At 41.5% G+C, this 21,459-nt stretch overlaps 1 protein-coding gene across 1 annotated transcript in view; it reads right to left on the bottom strand.

The window, feature by feature from the left end:
- Nucleotides 1-8,429: 8,429 nt before the first annotated feature.
- BRINP1 (BMP/retinoic acid inducible neural specific 1) overlaps nucleotides 8,430-21,459 on the bottom strand; it is a 203,421-nt gene continuing 190,391 nt past the window's right edge. Inside the window, exon 8 of the mRNA XM_520219.7 lies at nucleotides 8,430-10,031. Coding sequence (XP_520219.2) covers nucleotides 8,891-10,031 — 1,141 coding nt within the window. The 3' untranslated portion in view covers nucleotides 8,430-8,890. The remainder of the gene's footprint in view (nucleotides 10,032-21,459) is intronic.

Below are 21,459 nucleotides of genomic sequence, written 5' to 3'. Positions count from 1 at the left end.
CTAGATTCCATTTTAATTATTTAAAAATGATGTCTCCTCTGATGGTACCCTGCTGCCATTTTGAGTTTAAAGTACATTTCTTGTCATTGGTCACTTGTGAACTTGTGGAAGGCAGAAATTTATCTCTAACTCTTCCACTCAGTTCCTGTGCTGGAGAGGATTTCAGAGGAGACACATACACAATAGGGAAGGCCAAGGAGCATAAAGGGACAATGATTCCAAGTCTTGGTCTTGAGCCATGCCTGGCTCAAGGGAATAATGAAAGCTAACTTCAGTTGAATGCTTACTAGGTGCCAGGAAGTTATAGACAGGGCCTTAACTGCACTAACTCATGTAAGCGATGACACCCTGGCAAAAGATGTGTCCTCCTGCCAACAAGATGAAGTAGGAGTTATTCTACCTACATGACAGATGAAGAGACTGAGGTTACAGAGATTTAGTAACTTTCCACGGCCACACAGTTTGTGAAGACCAGAACCAAGAAGTAAACCCCTTCAGGCCTTTGGCCCCCTGCTTCTAACCACTCCATATCATCCTCATGTCTTAACACTGGTGATAAATCAGTAATTGCAAAACTGAAGTTACCAACCCTTTCTCGTGCCTTGGTTTCCTTACCTGTATGATGGAAATAATAACAACTCTGTCTTAGAGATTTGTAAGAATTAAATAAGATACATTTTAAATACCTGGGACATCACAGAGGCTCAGTAAAAATTATATGCCTTCTTTTCCTCTTCTGTCAATGTGTGCTGAATCCTAAGACTTGACTGAACCTAGAAGAGCAGAAAATGGCATTTATAGTTCCCTTTTCCGGAGACATCACTTATGGAAGTAATGCTTTCGTAAACATTTAAACTTTCTTATTATGATAAAGTGTCTTCATTCTGCCCATCAGAAATTTCAGTGTCACTGTAAGAGACAGGAAATTGGTTCACTTCTTATGGTCAAGGATAAAAATTCTTGGAATTTTGGGATCAGAGAGACACAAATAATATGAGAAAGTAGAAAGACAGAGGATGCTGAACAAGGACAATGATGCCTTCACAGGGCCCCACTTACTGTCTACAGAAGTCATTCCTCCTCCTCATTCATGCTAAAAATCCCCTCAAGCTATATTGGTCTACATTTATTGGACCTCAGATAGGTTTTCAGGGGGCTTGGACCAGACTGTTTCCCCGCTCTACCCACTATGATGAAATATGAGAACTGGCTGAGCTGGAGATCAACAGCCTTCATTATGTGCCTTAGTGCTGGGGAACAGACTACAGTTTTCATCTCCTGATCTAAAATACCCATGCAACTGCTCAGTGTCTGCCCATTTCACTCCCTTAGTACCACTGCTTCCCAGACAAGAGTGATGCACAGTCAATACTGCTTTGCCAGAGAGAGCTGGCAGCCCTACCTGGAGCCAGCAGGCTTCCCTGAGGTGTTTGAGAAGGAGTAAGAAATGCATCTGTGCTCCGAGTCAGACTACATTCTTCCAGATGGAAAATCTGCCCTCCAGAACAGGCGGAAGCTCTATGATTCCAGGTGTCAGTACATTTAGCACTATCCAGATACACTTGACTCTGGCTCACGGAGGGATTTCATGGTTCTGTATTAAAGGAGAGGTACCAGATGCCTTTAGAGTCTGAGCTATCCTTACAGATAACTTTCTTAGAGCATTTATTTGTATCTTTTGGGGAAATTGCATTTGGCAAAGTTAGAAGACCTGTTTATGGAGACTGACAAATCATAATTCCATCATGGCCACCTGTCAGATTACTTGGCTGCATGGCCATAGTCAAATTACTTCACTTTTCTAAGTCTCAGTTACTTTGTGTGTAAACTGAAATGTTAATTAGACCCACCTCACTGGGTTGCCATGAAGTTAAATAAGATGTTATGATCTGAATGTGGGTTATTCTCCTCCAAAAGTAATGTGTTGGAACCTAATACCCAAGTTTTAGGGTATTATAGTTTTAAGAAGTGGGGCCTTTGGGAAGTTATTAAGCCATGACCCTACATTCGCATTAATTGGGTTAGTGACCTTGTAACAGAAGCTCAAGCTCCCTTGCCCCTTCCACCATGTGAGGAGAACAAAGCAATAAGGCCATCTATGAGGAACAGGCCCTCATCAGACACTGAATCTACTGATGCCTTAATCTTAGATTTTCCAGCATCTAGGACTGTGAAAAATACATTTTTGTTGCCTATAAATTACTCAGTCTCAGTATTTTGTCATAGCACTCCTAACAGACTAAGACATAAAATAACTTGCATCAAATTCGTACTATAGTACTTGGCTCTCCCTAGTGCCATGAGCTCAACTAATTTTATTATTAAGATGAATTTGTCTATCTGTTTATCAAAATTATATTTTTTATTTGTGCCATTTATTTAACAAATAGGTAGGCTCCTTACATGCCAGACACTGTTCTAGGTTTTTTAAAAGTACTTAATTCTTATAACACCCATTTTAGGGAGGACCTACTAAGAATCTCCTTTTTACAGAAGAAACATTTGAAGCAAGAGAGGTTAAATATCTCATTCAAGTCACACAGCTGGTATATGGCCAAGCTCTATGTCCCATTTCCTGTCTTGAAATCTGTGCTCTTAGCCACAGCTGTATGCTCCCTGTTATTTTCTCATGTCAGGAATAAGCTTGAGTGTAATGGTGAAATCACTAATCTGGGAATTAGAAAATTTGAGTTCTAATTCTGGTTCTGTAGGTGCCTGAAAATTCAGGAAAAACCCAGAACCTGGGTCTAGTCTCTAAGCTCAGAATACTTTTGTGCACTCACAAAATGTTAGGTGACATTATTATTAATTTATAATTATCTTTTACACCATTAACACCATATAACTAACAAACCCTTGGCAGTGTTTATAATCATCCCTAATTTATAAAAGCATTACAATCTCCTTATGCATTCGGGCCTGTGGCAAAGTCAGTACAATCTCTGCTCCCTGGTTAAAGCTTGAGGGGAATCACTAGACAGGGAAAGCACAGTCATCTCTGGTGACATCAGCACAAAATTCAGACTTTCATTGTGGGTATCCCTTATTTCTCCCCATCATCAGCTCTGCAGCTTTTTGTTTAAAATTTTTATCCAGGCCATTTTCTTCCTGGACTGGGATAAATATCTCCATCTGGAAGTTTCATGAAGACTATGAAGCCTGAACTGTGGAAAAGGCTCATTGTCCACTCTTAGGGAGAGATTGGCCCTTGAGTAGAATCAACACAGTTTCAGGGGACACCTACCAAGTGAGGGATGTTGGGAGTGGAGGTCAAATATTCAATCAGAGAGCAATTCAACTTGTGATTCATGAAACCTATTTGTTTATTCCAAGCTACTTGGCAGATATTTTTCTTTTACTGATTTAACAATGTCTCCTTCAAACCTCATGCCCACCATTATCCCAGGTTCAGTGATCTAGATTCTGTCTACTGATTATGCCATATATATCAAGGCATTCTTTTTCATCCTTTAGCCTAACTTTACTTGCCAGTTTAGAAGCCTCTTTCCTTCAGTTAATACTCACAAATAATCTACTAAATAAATGTGTTTCTATGATATATTTCAAGGTTTTGTTAAAGTGAGCATAACTACCATTCCTATCAAGATGTTTATCTTTATATAAAGACTGCCTTCTCTGATGGGCAGGAGGGTGCTATGCAAGCTATATTAACTTGGTAAGTGATCCTAGTTCAAACTATGCATGAAATAGTGAAAAGGAAACTAAACTCATGGTTTAGACTAGATCAGAGGTACTCACCCAAAGCTGGTAGCATTCCAGAATGTTCAAGAAAAGTTGTTAAGGCATCTGTGAAATATTTTTCAAAAGTGTATGTGAAGGTACATTTTTATTGGGAAGGAACCTAGATAGAGCTTTTGATATCTCAAATAAATCTGTAACTTTCCTCTAATTAATTAAAATTAAAGAGATTTGTAATTTCCCCCAAATTGACTAGGTGACAAGTTTATTTAATAAACGTGATGTTATTTCCCACTCATTGGTTCAAATCTATCCCATTGCATTCTTTGCATCCATGTCAATTTGTGAGTTTGCTGAGAAGTGAAGAGGGTTCCAAGACAAAGTAGTGAGAGAATATACTATGTTCCTTGACTGCAAATGCTGACAGTTAGATCCAATACTGAAAAGTAAGGAATGGCATCACATGTGTAACTGCAGGTCCTGATAATAATTTAGAGAGAGAAGGAATATTGATAAGAGTTTACTCAGGCAGCCTCCTCCTTTTAGGTTTTTAGAGTTGCTAAGGCTGGAGTCACTGATAAGCAATTCTCAAGAACAGATCGACCTCCACTCAGCCTAAGATTATTATGAACATCCAAGGATTTAGTTGATCCTTAGTTGGAAAAATGTCTATGTATAAAATTTTGGTAACAAGAAATTTTATGTTTATATATATATGGTCTGGCAGCATATATATTTGTGTGTGTATGTGTGTATATATCTATATAGATATGAAGAGAGAGAGAGTGTTTGGACACCCATTAGTATAAATATCATGGGGTTGATCCTTGATTCTTATACTAACTAGAAGATTAGACTAGAAAACCTTTTACTTCCAGACAGTAAAAAGAGGACTAAACTCACGGTCAGTGTTCAAACTTTTGCTATAATCCTCTCTTTATACAAATTCTTTATATAAATTATATAATTATATAATTCAAAAAGTTGAAGTTTTAAAGATCTGTAACATCTTCTTTAGCCCTAAAAGTCTATAATTCCACCTGTCCAGTCTTCTCTCCATTTGTCCTGGTAAATTAATCCTCTGTAACTCTAATAAAGTAGTTTTCCTAAAAATCTATCTTGACTGCCACGAACAGTGCTACATTAGCTTTCTTTTAGTCAATATGTGTCTAACATATTTTTGTCGATTCTTTTATTTTCAACCTTTATCTACTTTTAAATTTATAACTTGTAGTCTCTGGTTTTTTACTGACCAGTTTTATCCAATTATGTTTATTGTGATTATAGTAAGTTTTGTTATTGTACATGTTTGTATGTGTCCAGCTATTTTAATGATTCTTTTGTTGTCTTTTTTTGCCTTCTTTTCAATTGTTTTTTTCTCTATTAACTTAAAAGTTATAGGATCTGCATCTATTATATTAGGGGTTAATCACCCTCAGTCTTGGACTCTATGGTCTCTACCCCTGATCATTTATCACTGTCTAGTGGATGGATCCGTATCATTATTATCATTTTCTTTCTACATAACAGAGTATAGGATAACATATTTGTCATTTGGATCATTTTATCAATACAGACAACCCAACGAGATACTCCACATTCCAAATTATATTCTTGGACTTGAATAACCCCAAGGCCTCATTCCTATTGTGTTCATCTGTTTTGCTCCCCCATCTTTCTTCCACTTTGCAACATGTAGTCTCCGGACTACATGTAGCTTTGATTTTAATCACTGAAGGGAGCTTTGCTGTTAGTGTGACCTCTTCTTGCCCTTCTCTTTGAAGGGGGCAGATGTGCCAGGGTCCAGAATTTTCCAGTGATTTTATTTGATAGCTAATTAATGTCCTTCTGTGGTTTCCATAGCAATGCCACGCTTTGCTGCCAGGCCTTATCCAAATGGGCATTCTGTTCACTCTTGTGTCTTAGCATCAGCATATTAATCAGACACCATAGGTCCTTGGTTGCTGCATCAAATTGGTAAGACACTAATTGAATTAAAATATCACTTGGAGGCTTCAGGCTTCTCTTCCAGCTAGAGGGGAACCTTATTAGCTCAAAGGGCCAGCCAGACCCAAGCAGGAAACATTTGGAAATCCACACAACTTTTTGTCCTTTCATAGCAAATTTTTTTTTCTCACCATTGAATAAATATTTTGATGTCTGAATCTTCTTTCTCTTTGAAAATTGTTCTGTTTCCCTGACCTTTCTAGTCATTAGACAATGCTGTATTCTTTCTATAAGATGAAGTGACTGAGTTAATATTTTCAAGGTGAAGGGAAGAATTTTTCCCACACCTGCAGTGAGTGAAGTCTGGAAAAGAACTCAGATTGAAGGTCCTAATTGAATTGTGATAAGGATTAAGTAGCACACTGCATATGAAGATTGCTTAGCAATCTGTAAAGTACTGTGTAAATACAAGGGCTTATTAGATTAGGAGTCTTTGGAAGTGCCTGGAAGGTAGAGATGGAGGAGAAAAGAAAGGGTGGGAACTGAGGAACAATCAATCTTAAATTCATTCTTTAAATCATGAAGATTATGGATAATTGTTTCTACTGCTCATATAGAGTCAAAATCCTCACTCTCTTTGGTAGGTTTACTATTTCAAATAACACCTTTTAAAATCACTATTGGAACCGACCCTTAAATATGCAATGCATATTTATAGTTTATAATCATTTTCGCATCCACTGTTCCTTTGGTCACTCTATTCTTTTCTACTTGCCAAACTCCTGATCATTTTTCTACACTTAGAATGAATAAGTCCTTTCTGTAAAGGCTTTTCCAACCCCATAAACAGAGTTAACACCTCCTTCAGGGCTCCTCTCTGTGTGCCTGACTGCATGAAAGCACTGATCATGGTAAACTATAATTATTGTTGTTTTTAAAATTGGTTTATGTGTCTGTCTTTTTCATTAGTTTATGACTGGCACAAAAGCATGAATGATTTCCTTTCAAATCTGTGTATTTCGGACATGCCCCATTCACCTGCTAGGTGTTTAAGAAATGTTTGGTCATTGACTGGCCTTCTGCCAAATTTCATGCTTGATGGATAAGCTGTGATGTGACCTCTGGCATAAAGGATTTTCAACCTAAATGAGCACTGAACCTTCTCCAAATCGGAGGTCCAAATACCTATGTCAGCGTGAAGTGCATGCCACCCTGTGAAAGTTGGTATAGAACATATGCTAATTCATACTAAAAACTGAAATATTAAAGTTGGAATTTACCATTCTTAAAAAAAAGAATCTTCTTCCCAGACACACTTAGACAAAGTAGATAATTCTTTACCTCTATGCACTGAAACCCTCCCATTCTTTCACCTTAAAATAAGCTACACTAGGGATGGTGTTCACTTTGTGTCCTGCTAACACAGACTTCAATAACCTCTGAGACAGGTCTGTGTATTTTATCCAGGAGGACATTACCATAAGAAGGAAATGCACATTGCAGAACTGGAGCCAATGGGTGAAATATGCAAAGCTGGTCAAAGTATGGAAGGATATTCCAATTAGATCTGGTTTATAACACAAGCTGGAATGGGAGCTATTACTCTTCTTCCGTGAAATAATGTTAATAATTCAAAGAAAGTGGAAGATAGAGCTAATTAGCTAGCTCCCCGTCCCTGGTATGATCTAGTCAGTGAATGGTGGTGATTTCCCAATGATGAAGAGAGAGATTTGCACTGGAAGAAGTTTAGATCACAGTAGTTCTATTTTCTCTTCCAACCTTAAAATTTTGTGATTCTGCATTTCTCTGCCAATGCAGAAATGAGGATCCAGATGCTCAGGAAGAATCTCTTGCAAGTGCTACCTTAGCAAAAAGATGAACTCAGAGTTTCTGGAGACTAAGAAGTGATGTTTGACCAAATCCTTTACAGAACTGCCTTCAAATGAGCTGTCTTTGTTAGTCTTTCATCCTGATTTAACCCCCAAGTTAAAGCTGTCTTTCTTAGTCTATCATCCTGATTTAACCCTCATAAGGCCTGTCACCCTTTCACGGATGCCAAGGAAGTGGCAGTGTTTATATTTCTGTGTGTGGGGAATGGGAGTGGGTGTATAGGTGGTAGATGTGCATATGTATTATCAAAGGAGACAGATATATATATATATATTTATTTAGACTTCTTAGGGAATTCTGTCTGTCTGGCAAACCAACGCAATATTAAAACTTACCCTGTTTTTTTGGTCACTGATTTTATTTAAACTAAAAAACTTTACCTTTAATATAGAAAGAATTTCTGGGAAACCTAAATTTTTTTTTTTTAGAAAGCAAAGGGGGAGAAATTTCTTCAAACTCTCTCTCTAAACAACCTCAGACTGAAAAAAACCTTCATCCCTTGGCAACTATGTTGAAGGAGGAAATACAAAAGCAGCCACTGTAATTTGGAAGAAGGTGCATTGCCAAGGGAGTCAGAAAGTGAGGGTCAAGCCCTCATTCAGGCAGTAACTAACTCTGGGTGTAATCATGGGCATGCCATTCTTCTCTGAGCCTATTTCTCAGACTAAGGAGTTTGATGAGCTGATATCCAAAATTACTTATTGTCCTGTGACTATGTGAATGTACCCCCTCCTAATCCCACCTACTGGCCAGCTTGCATTAGTTTTAAGGTATTCAGAATGAAAGATGCCCTATGGGTAAGATAGCATTGTCACTGTATTCCCACCCCTGTGTGAGAGTCAAAAAGAAGAGAAAACACATACACACACAAGGAATTAAGCATAAAGAGGGAATAAATCTTAACCGAAGAAATATCTTCTTTATCTATGTCCATTTCCTCCAAAAAGGAAAAATGGCAGTGTCAGTTGTACATTACATATATCTCTCTTTCTTTTTAGTGTTTAATCTTAGCACCTGCACAGCAGAGATCTTTACAATTCATTGCATATGCTTTCTCCCTTCTCCCCCAATACAGCACCTGAGGCCTAAGAAGCAACTCCCTCAATGCTCCACAAAAGGCTGAGACCCTTCTTCATGACAGAGTGAGTACAGAAATAACAAACATGCCCAACGCTTTTATACAGTTGCTAGAACGTTTTCATTTCCAACAAATGAAGATTTTTCCTCCTTTTCTTTGAATATTAATTACATTTTACAAATTTTTGTGGGTTTTTTTGTTTTGTTTTGTTTTGCTTCATTTTGTTCTGTTGTGTGTGTACAACAACAGGAAAAGTCCATGGCAAGGAGTCCCGGGTTAGCAGAGTTTGGCTGTCATCTGGTCCGACTGTTTGAGGATCTCCGTGTTGTACAGGTCCAAGGCGTGGTTCACCCTGATGATCTCGCTGTTGGTCAGTTTCAGGCGGTGTTTCAGCATACAGGAGAACAAGTCCAGCTGGGGTTTCCCCGGGGCCACAGGAGGGGCCAGGCGATTAATTCGGTCCCGAATATCCAACAAGAGGAGCATCACCGAAGAAGAGGAATAGAACTGGCCGCCCTGTGTGTAGGACTGGTTGACCTGCTGCACCGCACTGCGCAGGAGGTCGGCATTGAACCTCAGGCTATACCCGAACACCTGCACATCTGAGATCTTGATGTAGAACTGCCTCTTGGAGGGATCGGACAGGTCCACAGGGCCCTGGCCAGTCTCATTTCGCAGTAGGGTAGGTAGCCGAGTCCGACTACGCAGGTAGATGTGGACCGTCTCGAAAAATGTTTTCCACCGATTGCCCAGCAAAAGAGTCCAGTTGTAGCACTGGCTGTTTTGGAGACGGATCTTCTCCCAGCGTGGGTAGCCAAATTCCCCGAAGGGCATGTTCCAGCCCTCCGAATGGCTCCCGCTAAAGGGGTTGACATAGACAAAGAACATGGGGTCCAGGCTGCTGTTGCGCATCTGGCAGATGCGCATGGACATGCCGATCACCATGTGGATGAAGTCCATGCGGTTCTTGTTGCTCTTGAGAGTGAGGGACATGCGCTTGCGCCACCGAGGGTCAAAGAAGGTGTCGAGGCGGATCTCGTTGCTGATGAAGGTGGTGTGGACGTAGAGGCGTGAGTCCATCTTCTGCAGCAGGTACTTCAGCTCCAGGTCCTGGAAGTCCAGGTCGGTCTCAAAGCTGATGAACTGCTCGCTCCGCTCCGAGTCCACGTTCTGTGGTTCGCAGCGGCCTCGATACAGCTTGTAGCCCTTGTTGCAGGAGCCGCAGAGGGAGATGTTGGCCAGGCTGCACATGGCACAGCTGTTGTTCCCGCCTATCACGCAGGGGATGGGGCGCTGGCACAGCGTGGTGCTGCCGTGGCACACGCAGCTCCGCTGGCTCTCCAGGAAGGTTCCCCAAAACCCATTCTCATTACAGTAGAGGAGCGACTGGACCCTTGCAAGCCACTGCTGAATTGTCCTGGGAGATAAAGGAAAAATGGAGAAGGTTAGCTACCATGAGTGGGTCTGTGAGTTAGTTACAGTTATCCAACTGATAATGCAAACTGGAGCTGCCCAAAGGATGAAAGGACTGGATGGCGCAGTGACAATAGGAAGGGCATCGAATATAAACGTAAGAACTACATTGTAGCTCCTCGTAATGCCACAAACCAGCTGCATGACATTGTACTTTACCTTCCTAATGTTCAATGTCCTCATCTGCAAAGTGAAGGGGTTGGAGTAAATGTTCCTTGGGGTCCTTCCAGCTCTTTGATTCCATTATACACTAGTCCCAGAAAAGTGTGATTCAGGAAATGAAAGTGTCTAGACTCAAATACCCCTTCTGGATGACAACATATTGTAAACAATCAATCAGCAATGAAAAAGACCTTAGGGGTTATTTGTTTACTTAAACCACATGTTTCAACCCCCATTACAGATTCCTCCCATGAGGGTGTATAACATCTACCAACTTCAACAAAAACAAATTATTTTATCATACTCTAGAAATCATGTAGTGATTCTCTATTGATGATCTTACATGATCCTCATGGTGGTTTTTTAGAACATGTTAGAAAGGGGTTATTTCCCAACAGATGATGGAGAAGGTGTGGAGAAACAGGAACACTTTTACACTGTTGGTGCGAGTATAAGTCAGTTCAACCATTGTGAAAGACTGTGGCGATTCCTCAAGGATCTACAACGAGAAATAACATTTGACCCAGCAATCCCATTATTGGGTATATACCCAAAGGATTATAAATCATTCTACTATAAAGACATGTACACGATGTTTATTGCAGCACTGTCCACAATAGCAAAGACTTGGAACCAACCAAAATGCCCATCAATGATTGATAGACTGGATAAAGAAAATGTGGCAGAGGAGCCAAGATGGCTGAATAGGAACAGCTCTGCTCTACAGCTCCCAGTGTGAGCGACGCAGAAGACAGTGATTTCTGCATTTCCATCTGAGGTACTGGGTTCATCTCACTAGGGAGTGCCAGACAGTGGGCGCAGGTCAGTGGGTGTGCGCACCGTGCGCGAGCTGAAGCAGGGCAAGGCATTGCCTCACTTGGGAAGCGCAAGGGGTCAGGGAGTTCCCTTTCCGAGTCAAAGAAAGGGGTGACCGATGGCACCTGGAAAATCGGGTCACTCCCACCTGAATACTGTGCTTTTCTGGCAGGCTTAAAAAACGGCGCACCATGAGATTATATCCCGCACCTGGCTCGGAGGGTCCTATGCCCACGGAGTCTCGCTGATTGTTAGCACAGCAGTCTGAGATCAAACTGCAAGGTGGCAGTGAGGCTGGGGGAGGGGCACCCGCCATTGCCCAGGCTTGATTAGGTAAACAAAGCAGCCGGGAAGCTCGAACTGGGTGGAGCCCACCACAGCTCAAGGAGGCCTGCCTGCCTCTGTAGGCTCCACCTCTGGGGGCAGGGCACAGACAAACAAAAAGACAGCAGTAACCTCTGCAGACTTAAATGTCCCTGTCTGACTGACAGCTTTGAAGAGAGCAGTGGTTCTCCCAGCACGCAGCTGGAGATCTGAGAACGGGCAGACTGCCTCCTCAAGTGGGTCCCTGACCCCCGAGCAGCCTAACTAACTGGGAGGCACCCCCCCAGCAGGGGCACACTGACACCTCACAGGGCAGGGTTTTCCAACAGACCTGCAGCTGAGGGTCCTGTCTGTTAGAAGGAAAACTAACAAACAAACAGAAAGGACATCCACACCAAAAACCCACCTGTACATCACCATCATCAAAGACCAAAAGTAGATAAAACCACAAAGATGGGGAAAAAACAGAACAGAAAAACTGGAAACTCTAAAAAGCAGAGCGCCTCTCCTCCTCCAAAGGAACGCAGTTCCTCACCAGCAACGGAACAAAGCTGGATGGAGAATGACTTTGACAAGCTGAGAGAAGAAGGCTTCAGACGATCAAATTACTCTGAGCTACGGGAGGACATTCAAACCAAAGGCAAAGTGAAAACTTTTTGAAAAAAATTTAGAAGAATGCATAACTAGAATAACCAATACAGAGAAGTGCTTAAAGGAGCTGATGCAGCTGAAAACCAAGGCTCGAGAACTACGTGAAGAATGCAGAAGCCTCAGGAGCCGATGCGATCAACTGGAAGAAAGGGTATCAGCAATGGAAGATGAATGAAATGAAGCGAGAAGGGAAGTTGTTTAGAGAAAAAAGAAAAAGAAATGAGCAAAGCCTCCAAGAAATATGGGACTATGTGAGAAGACCAAATCTACGTCTGATTGGTGTACCTGAAAGTGACGGGGAGAATGGAACCAAGTTGGAAAACACTCTGCAGGATATTATCCAGGAGAACTTCCCCAATCTAGCAAGGCAGGCCAACGTTCAGATTCAGGAAATACAGAGAACACCACAAAGATACTCCTCGAGAAGAGCAACTCCAACACACATAATTGTCAGATTCACCAAAGTTGAAATGAAGGAAAAAATGTAAAGGGCAGCCAGAGAGAAAGGTCGAGTTACCCTCAAAGGGAAGCCCATCAGACTAACAGCGGATCTCTCGGCAGAAACCCTACAAGCCAGAAGAGAGTGGGGGCCAATATTCAACATTCTTAAAGAAAAGAATTTTCAACCCGGAATTTCATATCCAGCCAAACTAAGCTTCATAAGTGAAGGAGAAATAAAATACTTTACAGACAAGCAAATGCTGAGAGATTTTGTCACCACCAGGCCTGCCCTAAAAGAGCTCCTGAAGGAAGCGCTAAACATGGAAAGGAAGAACCGGTACCAGCCGCTGCAAAATCATGCCAAAATGTAAAGACCATCGAGACTAGGAAGAAACTGCATCGACTAATGAGCAAAATAACCAGCTAACATCATAATGACAGGATCAAATTCAAACATAACACTATTAACTTTAAATGTAAATGGACTAAATGCTCCAATTAAAAGACACAGACTGGCAAATTGGATAAAGAGTCAAGACCCATCAGTGTGCTCTATTCAGGAAACCCATCTCACGTGCAGACACACACAAAGGCTCAAAAGAAAAGGATGGAGGAAGATCTACCAAGCAAATGGAAAACAAAAAAAGGCAGGGGTTGCAATCCTAGTCTCTGATAAAACAGACTTTAAACCAACGAAGATCAAAAGAGACAAAGAAGGCCATTACATAATGGTAAAGGGATCAATTCAACAAGAAGAGCTAACTATCCTAAATATATATGCATCCAATACAGGAGCACCAAGATTCATAAAGCAAGTCCTGAGTGACCTACAAAGAGACTTAGACTCCCACACATTAATAACGGGAGACTTTAACAAACACCCCACTGTCAACATTAGATAGATCAATGAGACAGAAAGTCAACAAGGATATCCAGGACTTGAACTCAGCTCTGCACCAAGCTGACCTAATAGACATCTACAGAACTCTCCATCCCAAATCAACAGAATATACATTTTTTTTCAGCACCACACCACACCTATTCCAAAATTGACCACATACTTGGAAGTAAAGCTCTCCTCAGCAAATGTAAAAGAACAGAAATTAAAACAAACTGTCTCTCAGACCACAGTGCTATCAAACTAGAACTCAGGATTAAGAAACTCACTCAAAACCGCTCAACTACATGGAAACTGAACAACCTGCTCCTGAATGACTACTGGGTACATAACGAAATGAAGGCAGAAATAAAGATGTTCTTTGAAACCAACGAGAACAAAGACACAACATACCAGAATCTCTGGGACGCATTCAAAGCAGTGTGTAGAGGGAAATTTATAGCACTAAATGCCCACAAGAGAAAGCAGGAAAGATACAAAATTGACACTCTAACTAACATCACAATTAAAAGAACTAGAAAAGCAAGAGCAAACACATTCAAAAGCTAGCAGAAGGCAAGAAATAACTAAAATCAGAGCAGAACTGAAGGAAATAGAGACACAAAAAAACCCTTCAAAAAATTAATGAATCCAGGAGCTGGTTTTTTGAAAGAATCAACAAAATTGATAGACCACTAGCAAGACTAATAAAGAAGAAAAGAGAGAAGAATCAAATAGACGCAATAAAAAAATGATAAAGGGGATATCACCACCAATCCCACAGAAATACAAGCTACCATCAGAGAATACTACAAACACCTCTAAGCAAATAAACTAGAAAATCTAGAAGAAATGGATAAATTCCTCGACACATACACTCTCCCAAGACTAAACCAGGAAGAAGTTGAATCTCTGAATAGACCAATAACAGGATCTGAAATTGTGGCAATAATCAATAGCTTACCAACCAAAAAGAGTCCAGGACCAGATGGATTCACAGCCGAATTCTACCAGAGGTACAAGGAGGAACTGGTACCATTCCTTCTGAAACTATTCCAATCAATAGAAAAAGAGGGAATCCTCCCTAACTCATTTTATGAGGCCAGCATCATTCTGATACCAAAGCCAGGCAGAGACACAACCAAAAAAGAGAATTTTAGACCAATAGCCTTGATGAACATTGATGCAAAAATCCTCAATAAAATACTGGCAAACCGAATCCAGCAGCACATCAAAAAGCCTATCCACCATGATCAAGTGGGCTTCATCCCTGGGATGCAAGGCTGGTTTGATATATGCAAATCAATAAATGTAATCCAGCATATAAACAGAGCCAAAGACAAAAACCACATGATTATCTCAATAGATGCAGAAAAAGCCTTTGACAAAATTCAACAACCCTTCAGGCTAAAAACTCTCAATAAATTAGGTATTGATGGGATGTATTTCAAAATAATAAGAGCTATCTATGACAAACCCACAGCCAATATCATACTGAATGGGCAAAAACTGGAAGCATTCCCTTTGAAAACTGGCACAAGACAGGGATGCCCTCTCTCACCACTCCTATTCAACATACTGTTGGAAGTTCTGGCCAGGGCAATGAGGCAGGAGAAGGAAATAAAGGGTATTCAATTAGGAAAAGAGGAAGTCAAATTGTCCCTGTTTGCAGATGACATGACTGTATATCTAGAAAACCCCATTGTCTCAGCCCAAAATCTCCTTAAGCTGATAAGTAACTTCAGCAAAGTCTCAGGATACAAAATCAATGTACAAAAATCACAAGCATTCTTATACACCAATAACAGAAAAACAGAGCCAAATCATGAGTGAACTCCCATTCACAGTTGCTTCAAAGAGAATAAAATACCTAGGAATCCAACTTACAAGGGACAAGAAGGACCTCTTCAAGGAGAACTACAAACCACTGCTCAAGGAAATAAAAGAGGATACAAACAAATGGAAGAACATTCCATGTTCATGGGTAGGTAGAATCAATATCGTGAAAATGGCCATACTGCCCAAGGTAATTTACAGATTCAATGCCATCCCCATCAAGCTACCAATGCCTTTCTTCACAGAGTTGGATAAAACTACTTTAAAGTTCATATGGAACCAAAAAAGAGCCCACATCACCAAGTCAATCCTAAGCCCAAAGAACAAAGCTGGAGGCATCACACTACCTGACTTCACACTATACTACAAGGCTACAGTAACCAAAACAGCATGGTACTGGTACCAAAACAGAGATATAGACCAATGGAACAGAACAGAGTCCTCAGAAATAATGCCGCACACCTACAACTATCTGATCTTTGACAAACCTGAGAAAAACAAGCAATGGGGAAAGGATTCCCTATTTAATAAATGGTGCTGGGAAAACTGGCTAGCCATATGTAGAAAGCTGAAACTGGATCCCTTCCTTACACCTTATACAAAAATCAATTCAAGATGGATTAAAGACTTAAACGTTAGACCAAAAACCCTAGAAGAAAACCTAGGCAATACCATTCAGGACATAGGCATGGGCAAGGTCTTCATGTCTAAAACACCAAAAGCAATGGCAACACAAGCCAAAATTGACAAATGGGATCTAATTAAACTAAAGAGCTTCTGCACAGCAAAAGAAACTACCATCAGAGTGAACAGGCAACCTACAAAATGGGAGAAAATTTTTGCAACCTACTCATCTGACAAAGGGCTAATATCCAGAATCTGCAATGAACTCAAACAAATTTACAAGAAAAAAACAAACAAACAACCCCATCAAAAAGTGGGCGAAGGACATGAACAGACACTTCTCAAAAGAAGACATTTATGCAGCCAAAAAACACATGAAAAAATGCTCATCATCACTGGCCATCAGAGAAATGCAAATCAAAACCACAATGAGATACCATCTCACACCAGTTAGAATGGCAATCATTAAAAAGTCAGGAAACAACAGGTGCTGGAGAGGATGTGGAGAAATAAATAGGAACACTTTTACACTGTTGGTGGGACTGGAAACTAGTTCAACCATTGTGGAAGTCAGTGTGGCAATTCCTCAGGCATCTAGAACTAGAAATACCATTTGGCCCAGCCATCCCATTACTGGGTATATACCCAAAGGATTATAAATCATGCTGCTATAAAGACACATGCACACGTATGTTTACTGCGGCATTATTCACAATAGCAAAGACTTGGAACCAAGCCAAATGTCCAACAATGATAGACTGGATTAAGAAAATGTGGCACATATACACCATGGAATACTATGCAGCCATAAAAAATGATGAGTTCATGTCCTTTGTAGGGACATGGAAGAAATTGGAAATCATCATTCTCAGTAAACTATGGCAAGAACAAAAAAACCAAACACCACATATTCTCACTCATAGGTGGGAATTGAACAATGAGATCACATGGACACAGGAAGGGGAATATCACACTCTGGGGACTGTGGTGGGGTGGGGGGAGGGATACCATTGGGAGCTATACCTAATGCTAGATGACGAGTTAGTGGGTGCAGCGCACCAGCATGGCACATGTATACATATGTAACTAACCTGCACAATGTGCACATGTACCCTAAAACTTAAAGTATAAAAAAAAGAAAATATGGCACATACACACCACGGAATACTATGCATCCATAAAAAAGGATGAGTTCGTGTCCTTTGCACAGACATGGATTAAGCTGGAAACCATCACAGTCAGCAAACTAACAAACATGAGAACAGAAAACGAAACACTAGTAAGTGGGAGTTGAACAATAAGAACACATGGACACAGGGAGGGGAACACTACACACTGGGGTTTGTCAGGGGTTGGGGGGCTAGGGGAGAGATAGCATTAGGAGAAATACCTTATGTAGATGATGGGCTGATGGGTGCAGCAAACCACCATAGCACATGTATACCTATGTAACAAACCTGCACGTTCTGCACATGTATCCCAAAACTTAGAGTATAATAAAAAAAAAAAGGGGGGGGGGTTATTTCCCTGCATTTTTCCAGAGCTCCAAACTCTCCATTTAGTTGATTTCTATTGCAGCCTCTGGGCCCCCTCCCCACAGGCCCTCAACACTATAAATGATACCGAAGTCTATAATCTGATTTCAGCCACCGAAACATTCTAATGAAGACAGATATTCCATCAGATAAGAAGCAGCATCAGAGTAGGAACAAATATGCAAGGCAGTCAGCTTAGAGGCCTCTCATCTTTCCTTTTTTCTATTCAAGTCACCCTTTGGCTGTCTTCCATGCTACTAATAAACCCTTGTGTGTCTAGCACTTTTTACCCTGCACAGGGTATATTCACTCCAATTTTCTCGCTTGAGCCTCACAGCAACACCCTAAAAATACCTTGGGACTTGAGGTCAGTCAGAGACAGCTGAAAATCCTGGCTCCTCCACCTGCAAGCTGAGGTAATGCTGGGCAGTTTTCTTCACCTTCCTAATCATTCCTACCACACAGAGCTATGTGAGGATTATATGAATTTTTATGTGAAGGCTTAGCCCCAAACTTGGTACTTATTAAGAGCTCAATAAAAGCGGTTGTTATTCCTGCAAAGGGACTGTCAGCAATATTTTACAGACATGGCAATGGAAGCTAAGGGTGAAAGGACATGCTCAGAGTCAAACAATCAGAGTAGTCTCCTGGCTCACAGCTGTGGCTTTTTGCATTGTCTGTCAAGCGAGAGTCAAGAGCACCTTTCCTAAGGCTGTCGTGCTGTGGAGATGGTGATGGTGATGATGATGATGACGATGATGCTCTCAGTGGTTCCTGATCTTCATCTTATAAAACTAGAAACAGAAGCTAATTTGCATTGTACTCTCTGTGGTAGGAAGTGTTAACAATCCATTTATTCTATCACTTCCACTGATGAGCCACAATCCCCAAACCACAAACACCAAGAGCCTAATTAGGCAGTAGAGCCTAATGTTGAAAAGTATGGTTGTTGGCCCCAGCGGAGCTGAGTTCAAAGCTGCATTCTATAACCGGGATCAAGTCACTTCATCTCTTTACGTCTCAGTATCAATATCTAAAATGAGGATAATAAAGCCCATCTTAGGCAGCTGGTGAGAGGATTCAGTGAGATAATATATTTAAAGTGCTTAAAAGAGCCTGGCACAGAGCAATTACGGAAAAGGTAATAATAAAAAGTACTCTTATCCCAGAGAGTAAGCTCTTCCTTTGAAGGTATTGAGACACTCTCAGGGATTTCACTATCGCTCTGGAGTTTGAGGAAAACCATTTTGTTATATCCATTTGAAAATGGATACTGTTGAAATGGCTTCCCAGCATGCTTTGCTTTCAATGAGTTGCTTATCGGCTGGGAGAAAATGGCGGAATAATTAGTGGGCTCCTTGAAACCCTCTCCTTTTTAAATCTACAGAACCACCCGGACCTGGCGATAAAACCTCCCTGACAGTATTCAAAACACTGTATTGAAACCCCTCGTTTCTTTGTCAGTTTCCCCTCTAGGCTCTTAGGCTTGAGAGGAGAGGTCCCTTCTCCGAGCACCTAGCCCAGAGGCTGGCTCTACAAATGCTTGCTGAGTGAATCAATGTTTGATGAATGAATGCATAAAGAATATTCATATTTTTCTTGTTAGTTTTCATTTAAAAAAGGAAAAACAAACTTCTACCTCTCCCCTCAGGACTGCAGTATTCGTTTTCCGTACCATCCACCCACACAGCTCCAGGCCTCCCCAGTTTCTGCTTCGTGAGACCAATCCTATTACAGCCTGGAGAACAGCAGCAGGCCCAGCCTTCAGGAAACGGAGCTGGAATAATAATGAGCTATGTGGCTCCCACCTCCCAAACCAGAACATTGACTGAATATTGGGTATGAGTCATCTGATATTTTTGTGAGCTGCAGGGGCCCTCCACATGGCCCTGATTGCGTGGTTCCATCTGACGAGAGCGTCATTTCAAAATGCCCCTTTCACATGGCCCACACTTGCCCCTGTCACTCCCTCTCCAAGTGACAGGACAGTACCCCATTTAGAGTTCCTCTGTTCCCATCTGCAAGGCATTCTATAACCCCGTAGAGCGCCCCCTTTCTCGTGTCTCATCATTGGGACCCTTTGTAAGGACCACAGCCCCCACTCCTTGAATCAATGCTTCATTGTGGCTGAACTCTCAGAATCCTCGGTGAGGGAAATAAAAAGATGAAAGTTCCTGGTGATGCTGCAATAAGCAACGAGGCTAGTGGCAAATTAGGATTCCAGCCCTGTCAGGCAGGAGGAATTGGGGACAGAGGGCCTCTGAGATACATTCGCGAGCTGCGTGGCACCTGCATCTCCTGACCTCAGAATAATCATGAGGTTGTGGGCTGTATCAAAGAAGGCATTAATGACACAGCAAGAGGACTTAGAAAGCAGGTGGTGTTCACGGGGAGCAGGGAGCACGAGGCTGAGGGAAAGAGGAAAGAAAACAGAGGGGAAAGGTGGAGAGTGGGGAAGGGTGATAAGTGGAGAAAAGGACTTGGTGTTGGAGATGGTGTGGAAACGTGGAGCAAATGAGCAGACAGAGGCTATGGAGGAGACCCTGAACAGGGAGGATGAGATGGAATGAAATTAGAGTGGGTAGGATAGAAACAAAGAGATGCAGCCAAGGCATGATCTGTGTTAACTCACAGATTTGGGAAAGAGCCCAGGCTGGGGTTCCTAATTCAACTATTGGATGGGCCATTTAAGGGTGGGCTAGTTGTCCATTCTCCTCCCTTTCTAGAGAGGCCAACTGCAGAGACAGTGGGGGCAGAGAGGTAAAGCAATGTTACCAGTGAGTCCTGATCCCCCAGGTCAACAAACTTTCTTTTGCTTTTCAATATTTCATTTTGAGATTAGAACCACAAAAAGCTCATTTCATTGTGTGTGTGTGTGTGTGTGTCCTTTGAATGCAAGCAAATTGCAATAATGAGGAAAAAGCCTCAATCAAATCAATCTCCTATACCTCCCCTATCTCCAGCCAGTTCTCTCAGTAGTTATCATGGATAGTCATAAACTCTACAAGGTTCAATTGTAGGCAGTGACCTAAACCAGCTGAGAGCATCAGTGACTTACAACTATTGAGTTCTCACTGTATACCAGGCATAGTGCTGGAGGCTCTTCATACTGTCTCCCTGAACAGCACATGAAACCACCTCCATGTTACAGGCCAAGAAAAATGAGTCCTTGAGAAGTGAGATGACTTGTCTGAGATCACAAAATTTGGTATCTGAATGTGGAGTACCTTTGTGATCTCAGATAAGTTATCAGTGCACTTTCTTCTAGGTATCATAATGTAAAATTATAATGATATGGTGAGTAATAAGAAGAAAGCAAGACACAAGAAATAAATTGAAATAACGGAAAAATACTGAAAGTTTGAGCCTGTGAAGGGCCTATTATCACATTCCTTGCTTCCTCTGGACCTGCCAGGGTCCCTCTCCTCCACTCACAGATAATTGGGGCTCCCGACAAGTGCACAGGGAGATGCTGGGGATCAGGGATAGCAGGGATTGCGATCTATAAATACCATTTCCCAGGCTAGTTGGTGATAGCCTTCCTCAACCCCGGCAACAGAGAAGCAGCTTAATAGGCTGCTCCAGAGGGGAGGGTCTCACAAAGGCTGACACAACCCCACTGAAAGCCAGTCAGTGTGAGGCAGGGAGGAGCAGGTTTTAAAGTGCTTTTCTCTGTCCCTAAGGATCCAAAGCATCTTCCATCTGCAGCCAAAGCTGAGATGCAATACATCCAAATCAGCATCTTTCTGTTGGATGGGATTTCAATTCATTCTGATAGGGGGCTGAGAGGAGAGAAGGAAGGAGAAAGTAAGAGAAAGAAGGAAGTTGCATTTTCATTTCTAAACTGGAAAACCCTGGAGCCTGATTGATAGGTACCCACACTGACTCTGAATAAAGCAGTTTTGACCATTAGAAGCAGAGAAACTTCAAGAAGAAACCTTGGGAATGCTCTTCTTTCTCACGTTTAGGCCTGAACACAGAGACTTGGTTGCTGAGGTCAAAAAAATCAGTGTTTCTTAAGTGTTTTCTACATCATGGCAGTTACCACTTTATCCTCACATCAACCCCATGAGATAGATAGGATTCCCTTGTGACTTTTATCCCAC

The sequence above is a fragment of the Pan troglodytes genome, chromosome 11 (genome assembly GCF_028858775.2).
Source record: "Pan troglodytes isolate AG18354 chromosome 11, NHGRI_mPanTro3-v2.0_pri, whole genome shotgun sequence".
Taxonomy (NCBI): Eukaryota; Metazoa; Chordata; class Mammalia; order Primates; family Hominidae; genus Pan; species Pan troglodytes.
The sequence above is the reverse complement of the archived record's forward strand: the minus strand, read 5'-3'. Positions and strand labels throughout refer to the sequence as shown.